General features: G+C 40.0%; 1 protein-coding gene across 1 annotated transcript; it reads left to right on the top strand.

Moving 5' to 3' along the window:
* Positions 1-9: 9 nt before the first annotated feature.
* Positions 10-21,313, top strand: LOC110451308 (alpha-1-inhibitor 3-like). The gene is made up of 9 exons (XM_021499239.1): positions 10-21; positions 3,478-3,597; positions 5,016-5,144; positions 7,632-7,776; positions 12,879-13,058; positions 15,064-15,145; positions 17,169-17,334; positions 19,047-19,136; positions 21,083-21,313. Exons 4-9 carry the CDS (start codon positions 7,704-7,706, stop codon positions 21,278-21,280), a joined length of 789 nt encoding a protein of 262 aa, XP_021354914.1. The 5' UTR covers positions 10-21; positions 3,478-3,597; positions 5,016-5,144; positions 7,632-7,703; the 3' UTR covers positions 21,281-21,313.
* The last annotated feature ends 117 nt before the right edge of the window (positions 21,314-21,430 follow it).

Raw genomic sequence — 21,430 nt, 5'->3', positions numbered from 1 at the left:
GGATTCTACAATCCTTTATCAGTAAGTACATCAAACGGATTCTACAATCCTTTATCAGTAAGTACATCAAACGGATTCTACAATCCTTTATCAGTAAGTACATCAAACGGATTCTACTGAAATTTCCTCTCCATCATCTCAACCATCATCTCCTGAACAATTTTTCTTGAGTCAAAAACTATGTCACATTTACTTATAATAAATACAATTACTATAAATAGAATTGTTGTTGTACCATCTGTATATGTTATATGTGTGTTACCTAACTGTTTACACATACCACCTCTTGTAAGAGCTTGCAATAATTGTCCACCTTCAGGGACACAAACTGTAACTTCATTACAAAACCATCTTTCATTACAAAACCAACTTTATTTTAAGTTGGTATGAAGTATCACAGTGAGCTAATGCCATACCTCAGCATCTGTCATTTGTCATCTGTCGTCTGTCATCTGTCGTCTGTCATCTGTCATCTGTCCATCTGGCCAAGTGAGTTTTGCCATGGTGCAGCGGCCGGCGTCTGGTGTCCAGCGGCCGGCATCAATATTTTACTTTTAACAATTTCTTCTTAATAACCAAAAGGCCTAGGGTGATGATCTTTGGCCAGAAGCAAACTAGGATAAAGGGCTAGCAAGTTTGTTCAAATATTTTCAAGGTCACAGGGGTCAAATATGTTAAAAACTTTAATTAAGAGACTTGTTCTGAATAACCAAATTGCCCTGAGTGATGATTTTTGGCCAGTAGCATACTTGGATGAAGGGATAACAAGTTTGTTCAAATGAATGACCTTCGTCCATTTTCAAGGTCACAGGGGTCAATTGTCTTAAAAAATCTTTATACAACTTCTTCTGAATAACTAAGAGGCCTTGGCTAATGAAATTTGGCCAGTAATATGCTAGAATGAAGGGCTACCAAGTTTGTTTAAATGAATGACCTTTACTTATATTCAAGGTCACAGGGGTCAAAGATGTTAAAACCTTTAAACAACTTCTTCTCAATAACCAAGAGGCCTAAGGTGATGGTCTTTGACCAGTAACATGCTGGGATGAAGGCCTACCAAGTTTGTTCAAATAAATGACCTTGACTTCTATTCAAGGTCACAGGGTTCAAATATATTTAAAACCTTTAAACAACTTCTTCTGAATAACTGAGAGGCCTAGTGTGATGATATTTGGCCAGTAACATGCATGGATGAAGGGCTACCAAGCTTGTTCAAATAAATGACATTGACTTCTATTCAAGGTCACTGGAGTCAAATATCTTCAAAACCTTTAAACGACTTCTTCTGAATACCCGAGAGGCCTAGGTTGATGATATTTGGCCAGTAACATGCTGGGATGAAGGGCTACCAAATTTGTTCAAATAAATGACCTTGATTTATTTTCAAGGTCACTGGAGTCAAATATCTTTAAAACCTTTAAGAGACTTCTTCTGAATAATCTAGAGGCCTAGGATGATGATATTTGGCCAGTAACATGCTGGGATGAAGGGCTACCAAGTGTTTTCAAATAAATGACCTTGATTTATATTCAAGGTCACTGGGGTCAAATATGTTTAAAACCTTTAAACGACTTATTCTGAATAACCGAGAGGCCGAGGGTGATATTTGGGCAGTAACATGCTTGGATGAAGGGGTACCAAGTTTGTTCAAATGAATGACCTTGACAGACTTTCAAGGTCACTGGTGTCAGATGTCTTTAAAATCTTCAAACAACTTTTTCTCAATAACAAAAAGGCCCAGGGTAATGATATTAGGCCTGTAGCATGCTGGGATGAAGGGCTACCATGTTTGTTCAAATGAATGACCTTGACCAACTTTCAAGGTCATTGGGGTCAGATGTCTTTAAAATCTTCAAATAACTTCTTCTTTATAACCAAAAGGCCCAGGGTACTGATATTTGTCCTGTAGCATGCTGGGATCAAGGGCTACCAAGTTTGTCCAAATGAATGACCTTAACCAACTTTCAAGGTCACTAGTGTCAGATGTCTTTAAAATCTTCAGGCGACTTCTTTTCAATAAGCAAAAGGGCCAGGGTACTGAAATTGGGCCTGTAGCATGCTGGGATGAAGGACTACCATGTTAGTTCAAATGATTGACCTTGATCCACTTTCAACCTAATGTCCTTGTTCAACAATCAAGGTCAGAGGCGTCATATGTTTAAATCTTTTAATAGGTTCTTATGAAATCTTAAGATTACAAGTGTTAGACTAATAACAGGTGAGTGATGCAGGCCCATTTGGCCTTTTGTATTAGAATAGACCCTTGGGTCTGACTGATCCCCTAGGGACCTTGTTTCTTAGTAACAGTTTGGAAACAGTTGAGATTCCCACCCTATAACCATATGTACAATTGCTGAGTATAAAGAGATGAATGCACATATGCTTCCAAGATGGCCTTTGGGACTGCCCCACCCTTGCAGACGTTAACCCCTGGGTCATAACTTCGAAATTGTTAAGATCCCCACCCATAAACCATATATACAATTGTTAGGCATAAAGAGACGAATGCAGTCATGATATTAGAATCGACCCTAGGGTCTGCCCCATCCTGAGGGGTTTGGCTCAATAGGGGTAATCTAGCAAATTCCTTAAAAAGATTCTTCGGTACAAATTTCAGGATTTTATCAATATTTGGTCTAAAACATCCTTTGGGTAAGGGGACTTAATTTTGTATCAACGGTGGGTTGGGTCTGACACCCTGGGGGCAGAGGAGCGGAGTCCAATAGAGGAAACATAGCAAATTCTTCAAAACCCTTCTTTACCTGTAGGAATGACAGGATTATGTCCACTTGCATATAAATATAACCCCTGACTAACCATGTAATACATGTACACTTCCAGCAACATCTGGCTATTTCTACTCCAATTTTGCTAGCATTTCCAGGTGAGCGATACAGGCCCTATGGGCCTCTTGTTGGGGGTGCTTTGATCACCATAAGTCTTTCTTCTGTCATATTTCAACTTTCGCATTTAAAACGTTTCAACAATTAAAATGGCAGCATCCGTAGCTCATAATGATGAAAATATATGCAAATAAAAAAACTGACCTGAGGCTCTTTAGAGGCTGAAGGTGGGGTAAAAGGGGTCATGAGCTGTGCAGATTTGTTTTTAGTGAGATATCTTCTCCAAAAGAACTCGACTGATTTCAACCAAATTGTAGTTGGTATCAATTTTAGTCTGAGGGGGATAAAAACTTTTATAAGAACCCCAATGATCCTCTTGGGAGCAAAGCTGCCAGGTTCAAATGAGTCGAATTGGATGTTTTGCTTCAAACAAATTTTTGTCCAAAGATACTTGGCAGATTTCAACCAAATCTTGGTCATATTAGGACCCTTAGCCCATTATCAGTGATAAAATATTGTACAAATATTGTCTAAAATAGCCATGTAAGTGGTGCATAAAAGCCCTTGGTTGTCTTGTTCATCTGGTTGTCAAAAATGTTCAAAATGACATTGTTGTGTATACACCTTACTTCAGGCTGATGTTACTTTAGCGGCCTCCAATGACTTTGGAACATTCCCACTCGTCTTCTCAAAGGAGATCCTAGACGACCCGACCAAAGCTGAACATGTTGCTGTCACAAAGTCTAGATTGCAGGTACGTGTAATCACAGAACAGGTTCTGTGTGAGCCTACAGCAGGTAAAAACGTGATAAAATAGAAATACCATCAATAGTTTATGTACTTCATTGCAAGAGGAGTCCAAATTAAAGTTTAGTCCAGATTTAATATACATTCAAAATTTAATATACATTCAAAATAAAATATAGTCAAAATAGTATAAAAGTGAAAATTAAATATACAGTCAAAATTTAATATGTAGAAATGTACATTCAAAATATTATCAAAATTGTAAAGTCGGAGTCAAAATAATATAGTCAAAATTTTGATATACATTCAAAATAGTATTGTCAGAATTTAATATGCATTGGAAAAATATACACAGATAATCTTAGACATCAATTTAATAAACTTTCCTTTAGATTAAACATCACAGGGACTGCTAATCTTTTTTTATTCTTAAATAATTCTTATTTCAAAGTGTTGGTCAGTTGGTCAGTATAAATGTGTTAAATATGAAACTACAGGAAACTAATCACTTACCCTAAACACTTTGATGTCTGATTTCAAACTAAAAATAGATCTACAGTTGTTTATAACTATTGACTCAGGGATTTCTAGGCCCATTATCATACCAAAAGTTTTCTTTGGTTAAAATACCAGGTAAGTGGTGAGATTGTAACAAGCTGCACAGATAAATGCTAGAGTTATCTACCTTGGATTGTTTGAGTTATCTACCTTGGATTGTTTGAGTTATCTACCTTGGATTGTTTGAGTTATCTACCTTGGATTGTTTGAGTTATCTACCTTGGATTGTTTGAGTTATCTACCTTGGATTGTTTGAGTTATCTACCTTGGATTGTTTGAGTTATCTACCTTGGATTGTTTGAGTTATCTACCTTGGATTGTTTGAGTTATCTACCTTGGATTGTTTGAGTTATCTACCTTGGATTGTATTATGTTGATTGAAGCATGAGAAGCAAAGGTTATGTTATTGGCAACATAGAGTATTTATTATCGAAATTAATAAACTCACAAAGAACAATTTTGAAACTAATTCAATGTATTTGATTATTCATAAATTGAGGAGTTGCCCCTTCAGACCAGACTTTCTGTTCTGGGAACACATACCTGGTGGGTTTTTATTGGGGGGGGGGGGGGGGGGGGGGCAGTGCTTTCTTTGCAGAGTTCTTTTTTACAACTGTTCCAACCAGTGACCAGATAGAAAATGGGTTTTTTTAGGTTGATGTGAGTTTTGTACAGATGAAGTCTCATTACTTGGATAAGGTTTTTTTACAGATGAAGTGTTTGTTTGTCCACAGGTACCGTCCAACAGTTCCAATGGGTGATAAGGTTTTTTTTACAGATGAAGTGTTTGTTTGTCCACAGGTACCGTCCAACAGTTCCAATGGGTGATAAGGGTTTTGTACAGATGAAGTGTTTGTTTGTCCACAGGTACCGTCCAACAGTTCCAATGGGTTCTTCCTTTGGATATATCCCACAACTCTTGGCAACATTAAACTACGGATCACAGCAGTATCGGCAAAAAAAACTGACATTGTGGAACAAAGCTTGCTGGTGGAGGTCGGTTTTCAGAAACTATCATACTTTAATCTATAGACATGCTGAGCAACCCTCATACCCTAAATAGGTAATACAAAATGACCGTCCAGATGTATAGAGGTCAGATGATTAAGTGGTCAGTTGATTCAGTGGTCGACTGATATAATTGTCAGCTGATATTATTGTCAACTAATTTAATGGTCAACTAATTTAATGATCAACTAATTCAATGTTCAACTAATTTAATGGTCAACCGATTTAATGGTCAACTGATTTAGGGGTCAACTGATCTAATTGTCAACTGGATTAGTGGTCAGGCTTGATAAACAAGGTGAGGTTGTATTCTTATGCCATACCGTGGCGTCCGTCGTCCGTACGTCCGTACGTCAACAATTTCTTTAAACGACTTCTTCTTCTTAACCACTGGTTGGAATTAAACTAAATTTGACTGGAAGCATCCCTAGGTGGTGGGGATTCAAAATTGTACAAATAATGGGGCTGAGGGGCGGGGCCAAAAGGGGGCAATTTGGTTATATTGCTATAAATGACTTCTTCTGCAGAACTATGCCATGGATATTGATCATATTTGGTCGGAAGTATTCATGGGAGGCAGGGATTCAAAATTGTACAAATGGTGGGGCTGACCCCCCGGGCTAAGGGGTGGGGCCAATAAAATGTATTACTTGGAAATGGTTGAGATCCCCACCATATAACCATATATACAATTGCTGAGTATAAAGAGAAGAATGCACATTTGCTTCCAGGATGTCCCTAGGGTCTGGCCCCACCCTTGGAGACATAGTCCCTGGGCCATAACTTTAAAACGGTTGAGATCCCCACCCCAAAACTATATATACAAATGCTGGGCATAAAGAGACGAATGCAATCATGATATCAGAATAGACCCTGGGGTCTGACCGAACCCCTAGGGACCTAGTTTCTTAGTCACAGCTTGGAAACAGTTGAGAGCCCCACCCTATAACCGTATATATACAATTGCTGAGTATAAAGAGATGATTGCACATATGCTTCCAGGTTGGCCTTGGGGACTGCCCCACCCTTGGAGACTTAACCCCTGGGTCATAACTTTGAAATGGTTAATATCCCCACCCCAAAACTATATATACAATTGTTGGGCATAAAGAGACGAATGCAGTCATGACATTAGAATTGATCCCAGGGTCTGCCCCACCCTTGCAGACTTGGCCCCTGGGTCATAACTTTGAAACGGTTGAGATCCCCACCCCAAAACTATATATACAAATGCTTGAAAAAAAGAGACAAATGCAGTCACAATATTAGAATCGATCCTGGGGTCTGGCCACAACTATAGGGACCTAGTTTCTGAGTCAAAGCTTCGAAACAGTTGAGATCCCCACCCCATAACCATACATAAAATTGCTGGGCATGAAAAATCTAATATAGCTATGCTACAAGGATTGGCCTTGGGGTCTGGCATATTCCCTTGATCTAATTTGGAGAATAGTTTGCCATGATTGCATAGGTATCCAGGTGAGCGATACAGGCCCTCTGGGCCTCTTGTTCACATTTCAGCTTTGATTGGTCCCTCATCAGGTCGAGGGGGGAGGTGGGGGGGGGGGGGGCTCTATGTTTGCACTCCTACCGTCGGTCAGTCTGTCTGAATCCATTCGTCGCAAATGCTTGTCTAGGGCATTTCTGCTACACTTACACTTTCCTGGAATAACCAGATTTGGTACCGAAAGAAAAACTTTGGGTGGTTAAGTGTCATTTACAAAAAGTAGGTCACTGCATTTACCAATGTTTAAACTTTGACCATTAATCGTAGATAAATGAATTATCCCCTTAGTCCATAATAGTGTCTGCTTCAAAGGAGTTTGGGGAATAACAGCTAAAAAACTTCCAATATTTGGTATGACTATTGTGTTCAAAGTTTGATATCGCTATTCCTCTGAAGGTAGGGATCGCATGATGAGGATGCTTACCCAGTGATATACATGGTCCCACATACAGTTCTATTTTATACCAGATAAGATAGAAGGAGACACGGTAGTCTAGTGGCAGGACACTAGGCTCATGACCAAAGGGTTGCGAGTTCGACTCTCATCACCCCACTGTGTTGTATCTTTGAGCAAGTTACTTTACTCCGCTTGTTCAAGTCTACTCAGCTGTAAATGAGTAGAAAGTCTGGTTATAAAATGTCTGAAGCAGCATTAAGATATGGTATGGTGCTCGGTTATAAAGTTAGACTCTGAGACCTGCCAACTACTTTAACTTTACATGTGGAAGATTCTGGTTAAAAATTAAAACATAAATAAAATGTGCGTATGTTTATACCCCTAGCCACAAAATAACCCTTTAAAATAACATATTGGGATTTCAGGTGAAATCTGTAGCAAATTCACAGGTTCTAAATGAGGCCTCCCTCGTAAATAGGGAGAGTTGGCAAGTATGACTGTGGGTGACAACTTTGGTTGTCACAGTATAGAGCCAGACTGATTTTGTATGCAAACATTTCTATGATTACAGCCAGAGGGAAAGACAGAGTATGGAGTAAGCTCTATCATTATCAACCATGATGAAGTAACAACTGCAGAATTCATGATGGAAGCCTTACCAACAGAAGGCTCCATAGTGGTTGATGGATCCAAGTCAACCTATATTGCTGTCACAGGTAGTGGTCACACTATGTCACACACACAAGCAGTGGTCAAACTATATCACACACACACAGGCAGTGGTCAAACTATATTACACATACAGGTAGTGGTCACACTATGTCACACACACAAGCAGTGGTCAAACTATATCACACACACAAAGGCAGTGGTCAAACTATATTACACATACAGGTAGTGGTCAAACTATATTACACATACAGGTAGTGGTCAAACTATGTCACACACACAAGCAGTGGTCAAACTATATCACACACATACAGGCAGTGGTCAAACTATATTACACATACAGGTAGTGGTCAAACTATATCACAAATACAGGTGGTGGTCAAACTATATCACAAATACAGGTAGTGGTCAAACTATCACACACAGATAGAGGTCAAACTATCACACACAGGTAGAGGTCAAACTATCACACACACAGAGGTAGCAGTCACACTATATAACACATACAGGTAGTGGTCAAATTATCACATACAGGTAGATGTCAAACTATCACACACAGGTAGTGGTCAAACTATGTCACACACACAGTCAGTGGTCAAACTATATTACACATACAGGTAGTGGTCAAACAATATCACACACACAGGTAGTGGTCAAACTATACCACACATACAGGTAGTGGTCTAACTATCCCACACAGGTAGTGGTCAAACTATATTACACATACAGGTAGTGGTCAAACAATATCATACACCAAGTTAGTGGTCAAACTATCACACACAGGTAGTGATCAAACTATCACACACAGGTAGTTGTCAAACTATCACACACAGGTACTGGTCAAACTATATCACACATACAGGAAGTGGTCAAACTATAACATAAAGGTAGTGGTCAAACTATCACACACAGGTTGAGGTCAAACTATCACACACGGGTAGTGGTCAAACTATCACATACAGGTAGTCGTCAAACTATCACACACAGGTAGTGATCAAACTATCACACACAGGTTCTGGTCAAACTATATCACACATACAGGAAGTGGTCAAACTATAACATAAAGGTAGTGGTCAAACTATCACACACTTAGTAGTCAAACTATATCACAAATACAGGTAGTGGTCAAACTATATCACACACACACAGGTAGGGGTTACAAGATATCACACACACACACAGGTAGTGGTTACACGATATAACACACACACACACACAGAGGTAGTGGTTACACGATATCACACACACACAGGTAGTGGTTACATGATATCACACACACACACACACACACACTCACACACACACACACACACAGGTAGTGGTTACATGATATCACACACACACAAACACAGGTAGTGGTTACACGATATCACACACACAGACACACACACACACACACACACAGGGAGTGGTTACACGATATCACACACAGGTAGTGGTTACATGATATCACACACACACACACACGGAGTGGTTACACTATATCACACAGGTAGGGGTTACACTATAACACACACATAGAGTGGATACACTGTATCACACACAGGTAGAGGTTACATGATATCACACACACACACACACACAGGTAGGGGTGACAAGATATCACACACACACACAGGTAGTGGTTACATGATATCACACACACACACACAGGTAGTGGTTACACTGTATCACACACAGGTAGTGGTTACATGATATCACACACACACACACACAGGTAGTGGTTACACGATATCACACACACACACACACACACACACACACACACACACACACACAGGTAGTGGTTACACTGTATCACACACGGGTTGTGGTTACACTGTATCACACACAGGTAGTGGTTACACGATATCACACACACACAGGTAGTGGTTACACTGTATCACACACGGGTTGTGGTTACACTGTATCACACACAGGTAGTGGTTACACGATATCACGCACAGGTAGTGGTTACACTACACCACACACAGGTAGTTGTTACACTGTATCACACAGGTAGTGGTTACACGATATCACACACACCCACATAGGTAGTGGTTACACGATATCACACACAGGAAGTGGTTACACGATATCACACAGGTAGAGGTTACACTATATCACACACAGGTAGTGCTTACACTACCTCACACACAGGTAGTGGATACACTGTATCACACACAGGTAGTGGTTACACTGTATTACACACAGGTAGTGGTTACACGATATCACGCACAGGTAGTGGTTACACTACACCACACACAGGTAGTGGTTACACTGTATCACACACTATGTCACACACACAAGCAGTGGTCAAACTATATCACACACATACAGGCAGTGGTCAAACTATATTACACATACAGGTAGTGGTCAAACTATGTCACACACACAAGCAGTGGTCAAACTATATCACACACACAAAGGCAGTGGTCAAACTATATTACACATACAGGTAGTGGTCAAACTATATTACACATACAGGTAGTGGTCAAACTATGTCACACACACAAGCAGTGGTCAAACTATATCACACACACAAAGGCAGTGGTCAAACTATATTACACATACAGGTAGTGGTCAAACTATATTACACATACAGGTAGTGGTCAAACTATGTCACACACACAAGCAGTGGTCAAACTATATCACACACACACAGGTAGTGGTTACACTACATCACACACATGTAGTGGTTACACTGTATCACACACAGGTAGGGGTTACACTATATCACACACAGGTAGTGGGCACACAATATCACACACAGGTAGTGGTCAAACTATGTCACACACACAAGCAGTGGTCAAACTATATCACACACATACAGGCAGTGGTCAAACTATATTACACATACAGGTAGTGGTCAAACTATATTACACATACAGGTAGTGGTCAAACTATGTCACACACACAAGCAGTGGTCAAACTATATCACACACACAAAGGCAGTGGTCAAACTATATTACACATACAGGTAGTGGTCAAACTATGTCACACACACAAGCAGTGGTCAAACTATATCACACACATACAGGCAGTGGTCAAACTATATTACACATACAGGTAGTGGTCAAACTATATTACACATACAGGTAGTGGTCAAACTATATTACACATACAGGTAGTGGTCAAACTATGTCACACACACAAGCAGTGGTCAAACTATATCACACACACACAGGTAGTGGTTACACTATATCACACAGGTAGTGGTTACACTATATCACACACAGGTAGTGGTTACACTATATCACACACAGGTAGGGTTACACTACATCACACACAGGTAGTGGTTACACGATATCACACACACACACATAGGTAGTGGTTACACGATATCACACACAGGTAGTGATTACACGATATCACCTAGGTAGTGGTTACACTATATCACACAAAGGTAGTGGTTACACTGTATCACACAGGTTGTGGTTACATGATATCACACACACACAGGTAGTGGTTACACTGTATCACACACAGGTATTGGTTACACTTTATCACACACAGGTAGTGGTTACACTGTATCACACACAGGTAGTGGGTACACTATATCACACACAGGTAGTGGTTTCACTGTATCACACACGGGTATTGGTTACACTTTATCACACACAGGTAGTGGTTACACGATATCACACACAGGTAGTGGTCAAACTATCACACACAGGCAGTGGTTACACTATATCACACAGGTAGTGGTCAAACTATCACACACACACAGGTAGAGGTTACACTATATCACACACAGGTAGTGCTTACACTACATCACACACAGGTAGTGGTTACACTGTATCACACACAGGTAGTGGTTGCACTACATCACACACAGGTAGTTGTTACACTATATCACACACAGGTAGTGGTTACACTACATCACACACACACACACACACAGGGAGGGGTTACACTATAACACACACAGGTAGTGGTTTCACTATATCGCACACAGGTAGAGGTCAAACTATATCACACACAGGTAGGGGTTACACTGTATCACACAGGTTGTGGTTTTATGTTATCACACACACACAGGTAGTAGTTACACTGTTTCACACACAGGTATTGGTTACACTACATCACACACACACACACACACACACAGGGAGGGGTTACACTATAACACACACAGGTAGTGGTTTCACTATATCGCACACAGGTAGTGGTCAAACGATATCACACACACACACATAGGTAGTGGTTACACTATATTACACAAAGGAAGTGGTTACACTGTATCACACAGGTTGTGGTTACATGATATCACACACACACACATAGGTAGTGGTTACACTATATCTCACACAGGTATTGGTTACACTACATCACACGCAGGTAGTGGTTAGTTACACTACACCACACACAGGTAGTGGTTAGTTACACTACACCACACACAGGTAGTGGTTATACTACATCACACACAGGTACTAAATAACACACAGGTAGTGGTTACCCTACATCACACACAGGTACTACATCACACACAGGTACTACCTCACACACAGGTAGTGGTTCCACTATATCACACACAGGTATTGGTTACACTATATCACACATAGGTAGTGGTCAAACTATATCTCACACACACAGGTAGTGGTTAATCTACATCACACACAGGTAGGGGTCAAACTATATCACACACAGGTAGTGGACAGACTATATCACACACAGGTAGAGGTTACACTATATCACACACCGGTAGTGGTCAAACTATATCCCACATACACAGGTAGTGGTTTACGGTTTTGTCAGGGTTGTGGTTACACTCTATCACACACAGGTAGTGGTCAGACTATATCACACACAGGTAGTGTTTACACTGTATCACACACGGGTATTGGTTACACTTTATCACACACAGGTAGTGCTTACACAATATCACACACAGGTAGTGCTTACACTCCATCACACACAGGTAGTGGTTTCACTATATCGCACACAGGTAGTGGTCAAACTATATCCCACACACACAGGTAGTGGTTTACGGTTTTGTCATTAGATTTAAAGACAAAGTATTACTCTACACAAACAGGAAATTCAATTAAGATTTTCCCTTAGGCAGGTTTAATAAACATAATTTGTGTAATTAATCTCCTGTCTCCTGTGGTTGTTATGAATGTTCTTGTGATCAGTTGTATAAATGTTATAATTACTGTTGTAACAGGTGATGTGATGGGGCCCACCATTGACAACCTGGACCAGCTAGTCAGACAACCCTGTGGATGTGGGGAGCAGAATATGATCACCCTCGTCCCCAACATATTTGTCCGTAAATACCTCGAAGCTGTCAAAGATGTTGTGGATCAGTCCTTGGTGGATCTTACAAACAAGTACATGACATCAGGTATGATTGATAGATAACAATACTTTCCATCCTGATAGGATGTTGCCTGTGCACTTGTATTTGCTGATGAAATGTCAGACAATTTTCACTGTCTGAGTCTATACTCAAGAAAAAGATAACTCTCCAGAGATTACTGAGGGGCTCAGCTGACTCCCCAGGGATTACTGAGGGACTTGGCTGACACTCCAGAGATTACTGAGGGACTCTGCTGACTCCCAAGAGATTACTCAAGGGGCTCAGCTGACTCCCCAGAGATTACTGAGAGACTCTGCTAACTCTCTAGAGATTACTGAGGGGCTCAGCTGACACCCCAAAGATTACTGAGGGACTCAGCTGACACCCCAGAGATTACTGAGGGGCTCAGCTGACTCCCCAGAGATTACTGTGGGGCTCAGCTGACACCCCAGAAATTACTGAGGGGCTCAGCTGACTCCCCAGAGATTACTGAGGAGCTCAGCTGACTCCCCAGAGATTACTGAGGGACTCGGCTAACTCTCTAGAGATTACTGAGGGGCTCAGCTGACACCCCAGAAATTACTGAGGGGCTTAGCTGACTCCCCAGAGATTACTGAGGGGGTCAGCTGACTCCCCAGAGATTACCTGAGGGGCTCACCAGACTCCCCAGAGATTACTGAGGGACTCTGCTGACTCTCCAGAGATTACTGAGGGGCTCAGCTGACTCCCCAGAGATTACTGAGCGGGTCAGCTGACTCCCCAGGGATTACTGAGGGGGTCAGCTGACTCTCCAGAGATTACTGAGGGGCTCTGCTGACTCTCCAGAGATGACTGAGGGGCTCAGCTGACTCCCCAGAGATAACTGAGGGGCTCTGCTGACTCTCCAGAGATAACTGAGGGGCTCGGCTGACTCCCCAGAGATTACTGAGGGACTCTGCTGACTCTCCAGAGATCACTGAGGGGCTCGGCTAAATTCCCAGAGATTACTGAGCGGGTCAGCTGACTCCCCAGAGAGGACTGAGGGGCTCAGCTAACTCGCCAGAGATTACTGAGTGGCTTGGCTAACTCCCCAGATATTACTGAGGGGCTCTGCTGACTCCCCAGAGATAACTGAGGGGCTCTGCTGACTCTCAAGAGATAACTGAGGGGCTCGGCTGACTCCTCAGAGATTTACCGATTACTGAGGGGCTAGGCTAATTCCCCAGAGATTACTGAGGGGCTAGGCTAACTCCCCAGAGATTACTGAGCGGCTTAGCCTTTAAAGGTCACATGCCACTTTTATATCTGTAATCCCAAGATCAAGGTAATCTTCTTTCTAATAGTTGTCCAAGTTAGTGTGTATTTATAATAGCAGAATCTTTCTAGAATAAATTCTCCAACAAATGAGGGGAAAGTAAACTGTTCCTCTGTTGTAGCTTGGTCAAACTGTCTGCAGCCTGTTGTCTTTTTGTCCATTATCTGTCTATTGTCTGTCTGTCTATTGTCTACTGTCTGTCTGTTTGTCAGTTATCTGTGTCTGTTGTTTGTTTGTCTTGTTTATTGTCTGTCTGTTTGTCTGTCAACTGTGTCCATTGTCTGTCTGTCCATTGTCTATTGTCTGTTGTTTGTCTGTCAACTGTGTCAATTGTCTGTCTGACCATTGTCTATTGTCTGTTGTTTGTTTGTTTATTGTCTGTCTGTTTGTCCATTGTTTGTCCATTGTTTGTCTGTTTGTCCATCAACTGTGTCTATCTTTTGCTTGTCTGTTTATTGTCTGTCTGTTTGTCCATTTCTGTGTCTATTGTCTGTCTGTCCATTGTTTATTGTCTGTCTTTTTATTGTCTGTCTGTTTGTCAATTATCTGTGTCTGTTGTTTGTCTGTCTGTTTGTCTGTCTGTCCATTGTCCATTGTCTGTCTGTCCATTGTCTATTGTCTGTGTGTCCATTGCCTGTCTATTTGATCTTTGTTTGTCTCTGTCGACATTAATGTATGTGACGTTGGGATTCCTGCGCGCTTACAGTTCAGATTGTCTTGTCCTTGCAGTTATCTGGTATTTTATTGCACTTTCAGGCTATCAAAGGGAACAGACTTACAGGCACAAGGATGGATCATATAGTGCCTTTGGAGAGAGTGATCCGTCTGGAAGCACCTGGTATGTGTCAAGTGTACAACCTGTTAAGATCTCAGCACCTTTAGCTAGTAAATATACTTTTTGACACATAGCAACTGTTATACAAACTTAACAATGTGTAGTTAATTGACAGCTTAAGGTAAGTATACTTGTCAACCTCCATTAATATATGTTGATACAGAAGTATTATGTGCGACACCTATTGTTTCATTTAACCTCAGTACAAAAGTATGTATGTAATTAATTGTTTTGTTTTAAGTAGTTTTGTATCAAGCACTAAGGGGAGATGGTGGCCATGTCTAAAACCAAAATTTATCATAGAATTTGGTTTTCATGCCATTGAACACAAAAAAAATCTTTTTTATTTGTGATATAACTCGAGCTACACTTTGTACAATGTTTCAATCAGGAAATAACTTTAGTTTAACCTTCATGTAATATAACAGTTTAAATGGGCAGACAACTCCAGTATGTCTGGAACAAGGTTTTAATGGGGAGACCACTTGGTCACATGTAACACAGAAGTTTTAAATAGGGAGTCAGCACTAGATACTTCAGGAACCATTTTCCAATGGGGAGACAACTCTAGTTACACCTGAAAAAATATTTTGATGGAGAGATAACTTAAGATTTACATACTTTAGCACAATAGAATAGTTTTCACAGAGAGACAACTCTCGTAGCACCTTGAACAAGAGTTATAATGGGTAACAGAGTTTTGTTGTACAATAAGAATAGAGGAAGGAAGGTTCAGTTATAAATAACACTATTAATTGTGACACATTATTAGCTCACCTGCCCGAAGGCACAGCGTCCATCAGCTGTCGTCCATTGTCCGACGGCCCAGTAGATTTTGACCAAATCTTGTCAGAAGCATCTTTGGGGGAAGGGGAACAAATTTTGTATAAAGGGTGGGTGTGGTGGGTGTGGCCCCCCAGGGGCCTGAGGGGCGGGGCCCAATAGGAGAAACAAAGCAAATTCTTTAAAATCCTTCTCATTCTGTAGGAATGAAAGGATTTAGTCCATATTTGGTCTGAAGCAATCTTGGGTGAAGGGGAACCAATTTTGTATAAATGGTGGGTGTGGGGCCCAATAGGGGAAATATAGCAAATTGTTTAAAATCCTTCTCCTTCTGTATGAATGAAAGGATTTGTTCCATATTTGGTCAGAAGCATCCTTGGGTGAAGAGGAACCAATTTTGTATAAACCGTGGGTCTGGACCCCCAGGGGCTTGAGGGGCGAGGTCCAATTGGGGAAACATAGCAAATTAGTCTTTAAAATCCTTCTTCTTCCTTAGGAATGAAAAGATTTGGTCCATATTTGGTTTGAAGCACCCTTAGGTGAAGAGGAACCAATTATGTATAACCGTGGGTCTGGCCCCCCAGGGGCCTTAGGGTTGGGCCCAATAGGGGAACCATAGCAAATTATTCTTTAAAATCCTTCTTATTCTGTCGGAATGAAAGGATTTGGTCCATATTTTGTGTGGAGTATCCTTGGGTCAAGGGGAACAAATTTTGTATAAACGGTGGGTGTGCCCAATTGAGGGGCGGGCCCAATAGGGGAAATAGAGGTAAAACCTTTAAAATCCTTTTTCGACCATCGGGATTAAGGGATTTTATCCTTATTTATTCTGGAGCATCCTTGGGCCAAGGGGACTTAATTTTATATAAACAGTGGGTATGACCCCCCTAGGGGCATTGGGGTGGGGCTCTGTTTGAAGTTTGTTCTCGCTATATCTCAAATACTGGATGGGTCTTTCTGAAAATTCATATGTACTTACAGCATCTACCATTGAATGCTATATCTTTACTTCATACTAATTATTTTAAACACATTCAGGTGAGCGATACAGGCCCTCTGGGCCTCTTGTTTCCAGTTTATAGGAAGAAAATTCTGATACCATCAAAGTACTGTTGATCAAGATCTATTTCAGTTACAGAATACAATGATATCAATGGGGAGACAACTCTAGTTTTAATGCTTTAGTTATAGAGTACAATGATATTAAAGGGCAGACAACTGTAGTTTACTCATTATGTTTTAGGTTAACTGGTTTTGTTGTGAAATCTTTCACCATGGCTAAAAAATTTATCCCTGTGACTGTTGACGAGGCTGGGATTTCTGAAAGTGTGGACTGGTTACTGACCCAGCTGAATGCTAAGACGAACATCTTCAATGAACCTGGCACTGTGATACACACCGAAATGAAAGTAAGTGTCAGCCAGCAGGGTGTTTTTCTACTTCATTGTTTATAAGAGTAAACAGTTCTCAACTTATTTAATTACTATCCCGGAAGTCTTCTTAGGGAATCTTCTTAAATGTATCAGAGTCATCAATGCTTGTAGTGTCCATCAAGGCGTAGATCCTCCTTTGTCGTACGTTCGTGCACTTTCTTTGAGATCCTGACGAGGAGTCCCTACTGAGTAAATCACGATCCTACCAATCAAACGTTTGGAGTTTCACCGCTCTGTTATTGTAGCATCTTCTATGATCTGCTTCAATACCTGTAACTATGATTACTTCAATACCTGTAACTATGATCTGCTTCAATACCTGTAACTATGATTACCTCAATACCTGTAACTATGATTGCTTCAATACCTGTAACTATGATTACTTCAATACCTGTAACTATGATTACTTCAATACCTGTAACTATGATCTGCTTCAATACCTGTAACTATGATTGCTTCAATACCTGTAACTATGATTACTTCAATACCTGTAACTATGATTACTTCAATACCTGTAACTATGATCTGCTTCAATACCTGTAACTATGATTGCTTCAATACCTGTAACTATGATTACTTCAATACCTGTAACTATGATTACTTCAATACCTGTAACTATGATCTGCTTCAATACCTGTAACTATGATTGCTTCAATACCTGTAACTATGATTACTTCAATACCTGTAACTATGATTACTTCAATACCTGTAACTATGATCTGCTTCAATACCTGTAACTATGATTGCTTCAATACCTGTAACTATGATTGCTTCAATACCTGTAACTATGATCTGCTTCAATACCTGTAACTATGATTGCTTCAATACCTGTAACTATGATTACTTCAATACCTGTAACTATGATTACTTCAATACCTGTAACTATGATCTGCTTCAATACCTGTAACTATGATTGCTTCAATACCTGTAACTATGATTACTTCAATACCTGTAACTATGATCTGCTTCAATACCTGTAACTATGATTGCTTCAATACCTGTAACTATGATTACTTCAATACCTGTAACTATGATTACTTCAATACCTGTAACTATGATCTGCTTCAATACCTGTAACTATGATTGCTTCAATACCTGTAACTATGATTACTTCAATACCTGTAACTATGATTACTTCAATACCTGTAACTATGATCTGCTTCAATACCTGTAACTATGATTGCTTCAATACCTGTAACTATGATTACTTCAATACCTGTAACTATGATTGCTTCAATACCTGTAACTATGATTACTTCAATACCTGTAACTATGATCTGCTTCAATACCTGTAACTATGATCTGCTTCAATACCTGTAACTATGATTGCTTCAATACCTGTAACTATGATTACTTCAATACCTGTAACTATGATCTGCTTCAATACCTGTAACTATGATCTGCTTCAATACCTGTAACTATGATTGCTTCAATACCTGTAACTATGATTACTTCAATACCTGTAACTATGATCTGCTTCAATACCTGTAACTATGATTGCTTCAATACCTGTAACTATGATTAAAGCTGAAGTAATCTGCTACCCACCTAACTCAACAGGCATCAGAACCTTCAAAACCATTGTTTGCACTGTTCCACCAGTTACCATGAATTTGATTAAGAAATATCTTGTATGTACGTGTTAGTGTCTGTGACAGTTTATATGACAATGTTTCTCTCCATTGTAGGGTGGCACCAGCAGTTCAAAGTTCACCCTCACCGCTGTTCTATACATCAGTTTGAAGGAAGCCATGGCGGCCATGCCATTGACCGCAGCGGTAAGTTTCTGTAAAATGGACTTCTCCTGAACAACAGGCCTAGGAAATGTTATTTGAGCAGATGGCTTGGATGAAAGGCTTTCTGTCAATATTTTAGAGCTCTTGGTGCTTACATGAGAAATACAGTATTTCCATTTTTTTCTTTTGATGGACTCAATGATCTTTCACTTTTGTTAGCTTGCCTATTCAAAGTATAAGTAAGGGGCTGGGGGGGGGGGGGGGGGGGCTATTGTAGTCACCCTGGCGTTGGTGTGGGCATCCTACTTCAGGTTAAAGTTTTTGAGCAAATTGTGTTTGAGATATATATGAAATGAGAGATTAACTGTGCTGAACCATATATTTAGGGCAAAAAACTGATTTCTTGGTTAAAGTTTTTTTGGGCAAGTTTATTTGTGCTGTGTTGGATCACCACCATCAATAAGCTGTTGACTATTATAAGGTTGGAGTATTTATATGGAGTTAAAGCACTGTGCTGAACCGTATTGTCATATTTTAGGAGCGAAGACTGCTTAATTGGAGGTGGTTAAAACTATTTCACATTGTCTGATTATCTCTTCTTTTGTAATGTTCAACATGTTAACCCTTAGGCTGCTACGCACAACAATAGTCGTTTTGAAAAGGCGGGCCGGCAGTGCTACGCACGACTATAGTCGTTTCTCGGTCTGTAGGCTTTGATCGGTAGCCAGGAAGTGTGAAGTCGGGTTGTTGCTATACCAAACCTGAACGCGTATAGTAGAAGGCTTCTGATTGGTTGTTTTGTCATTACTTTCGATATTCACGGCAGTGTACCCTTAATAATAACCAAAGGTGTGCGAGAGAATTTCAGATCGAAAAAAAAATCATAAAAATGGCGGACGTGTAGATTGAAGCGATGAATATGATGGTGAACATTTATTCTCCATCGTCACCTACGATGATAATAAAGGTTTTAAAGGGTTTGGCATGGTTGATGTGGAAATACTTCGGTGTTACATAATATGTAACTTTCCAGTAAACGGCTTTGTGCTCTACGCAAACAGGAAAATATCGGCGGACCGAGGCGCACATGTCGTCTGCAGGTGAGGCCGAATTGAACATTGACATTGATACGTTTTGAGCCGATTTATTTCTTCAAACTTTTTATCGGTGATTTAATCATAAACTAGACCGTAGCTAAGATATATCTATATGCTGACTGTGACAGTAAATTTATTGAATGGCGACCTGAAACCTGTAGCAAATCACATGCAATTCTTGACGAAATACCTGACCTTTTTACCTGAGAATCTCCGTGTAAATATACAGCGTCTTATGTCAAAAATGAAGTTTATAATCTCTGTTATCATTTGCCAATCACATTTGCGGACAAAAATAATTTTGAAATGATCTTCCTCTTGCTTAAATCCGATTAATTAAAAGTTTCACATTTTCTTACCTTTATTACCACCTGTACAGGTAAATACTGAAGCAACTTTAGAATTGAAAACGTTAATATAAACTAGAGACAACAACGAACAATTTTCATATAACTTTTTTTCACATATAACAAATATTTTCCAAGTTATGCACATTTGAAAAATCAAGTAAATTAATTTAAATTTCAATAATTAATTCAGCAGTGGTGTCCGTTTACATAGAAATCAATGTAGCAGCCTAAGGGTTAAGGTGCAGCAAAACCTTGATAAATTGCTACCATTTGTTAAAAGAAATGTTAGCATTATAAAGGGATCGGCAATAAATGTGTTTCTATTGATATTTACTATGTTACAACATATATCGCAAATAGGCGTTTTCAGACAAAATCAACACGAACTTCTTCAGAGTTCGTTACACTTTTCCAACACTAACTCAAACGAACACCGCTCAGGGACCGTAGCATCAGCCTTCCATCATAGGCACATCTGCTTATACTTAATAAAAAATTATGAAAATTAAAAATATAAAACAAACTCGATTCGTACTTGCAGAATCTGGATACCAAGCTGGCCAATGTTCTGACTGCCTTGGAAACTAACTACCAACAAAACAAAGATGCTTGGGTGAGGGAGGAAAAGTACTTCCGCCTGGCTATTATGGCATATGCTTTTGCCTTGGGAGGCAGTTCCCAGACTTCTGACGTTCTACAAAAACTGAAGGACCTTTCCAAACAAGAGAGTAAGTCTTGAACACAAACATAAAAGTTTGTATATCTTTATCAGGATCAGTCTAGTACACAAACATACAAGTGTGTATATCTTTAACAGGATCAGTCTAGTACACAAACATACAGGAGTGTATATCTTTATCAGGATCAGTCTTGTACACAAACATACAAG

The sequence above is a fragment of the Mizuhopecten yessoensis genome, unplaced genomic scaffold, assembly GCF_002113885.1.
Source record: "Mizuhopecten yessoensis strain PY_sf001 unplaced genomic scaffold, ASM211388v2 scaffold5927, whole genome shotgun sequence".
Lineage (NCBI taxonomy): Eukaryota > Metazoa > Mollusca > Bivalvia > Pectinida > Pectinidae > Mizuhopecten > Mizuhopecten yessoensis.
Note: the sequence above shows the minus strand (reverse complement) of the source record. Positions and strands in the feature narration are given on the sequence as shown.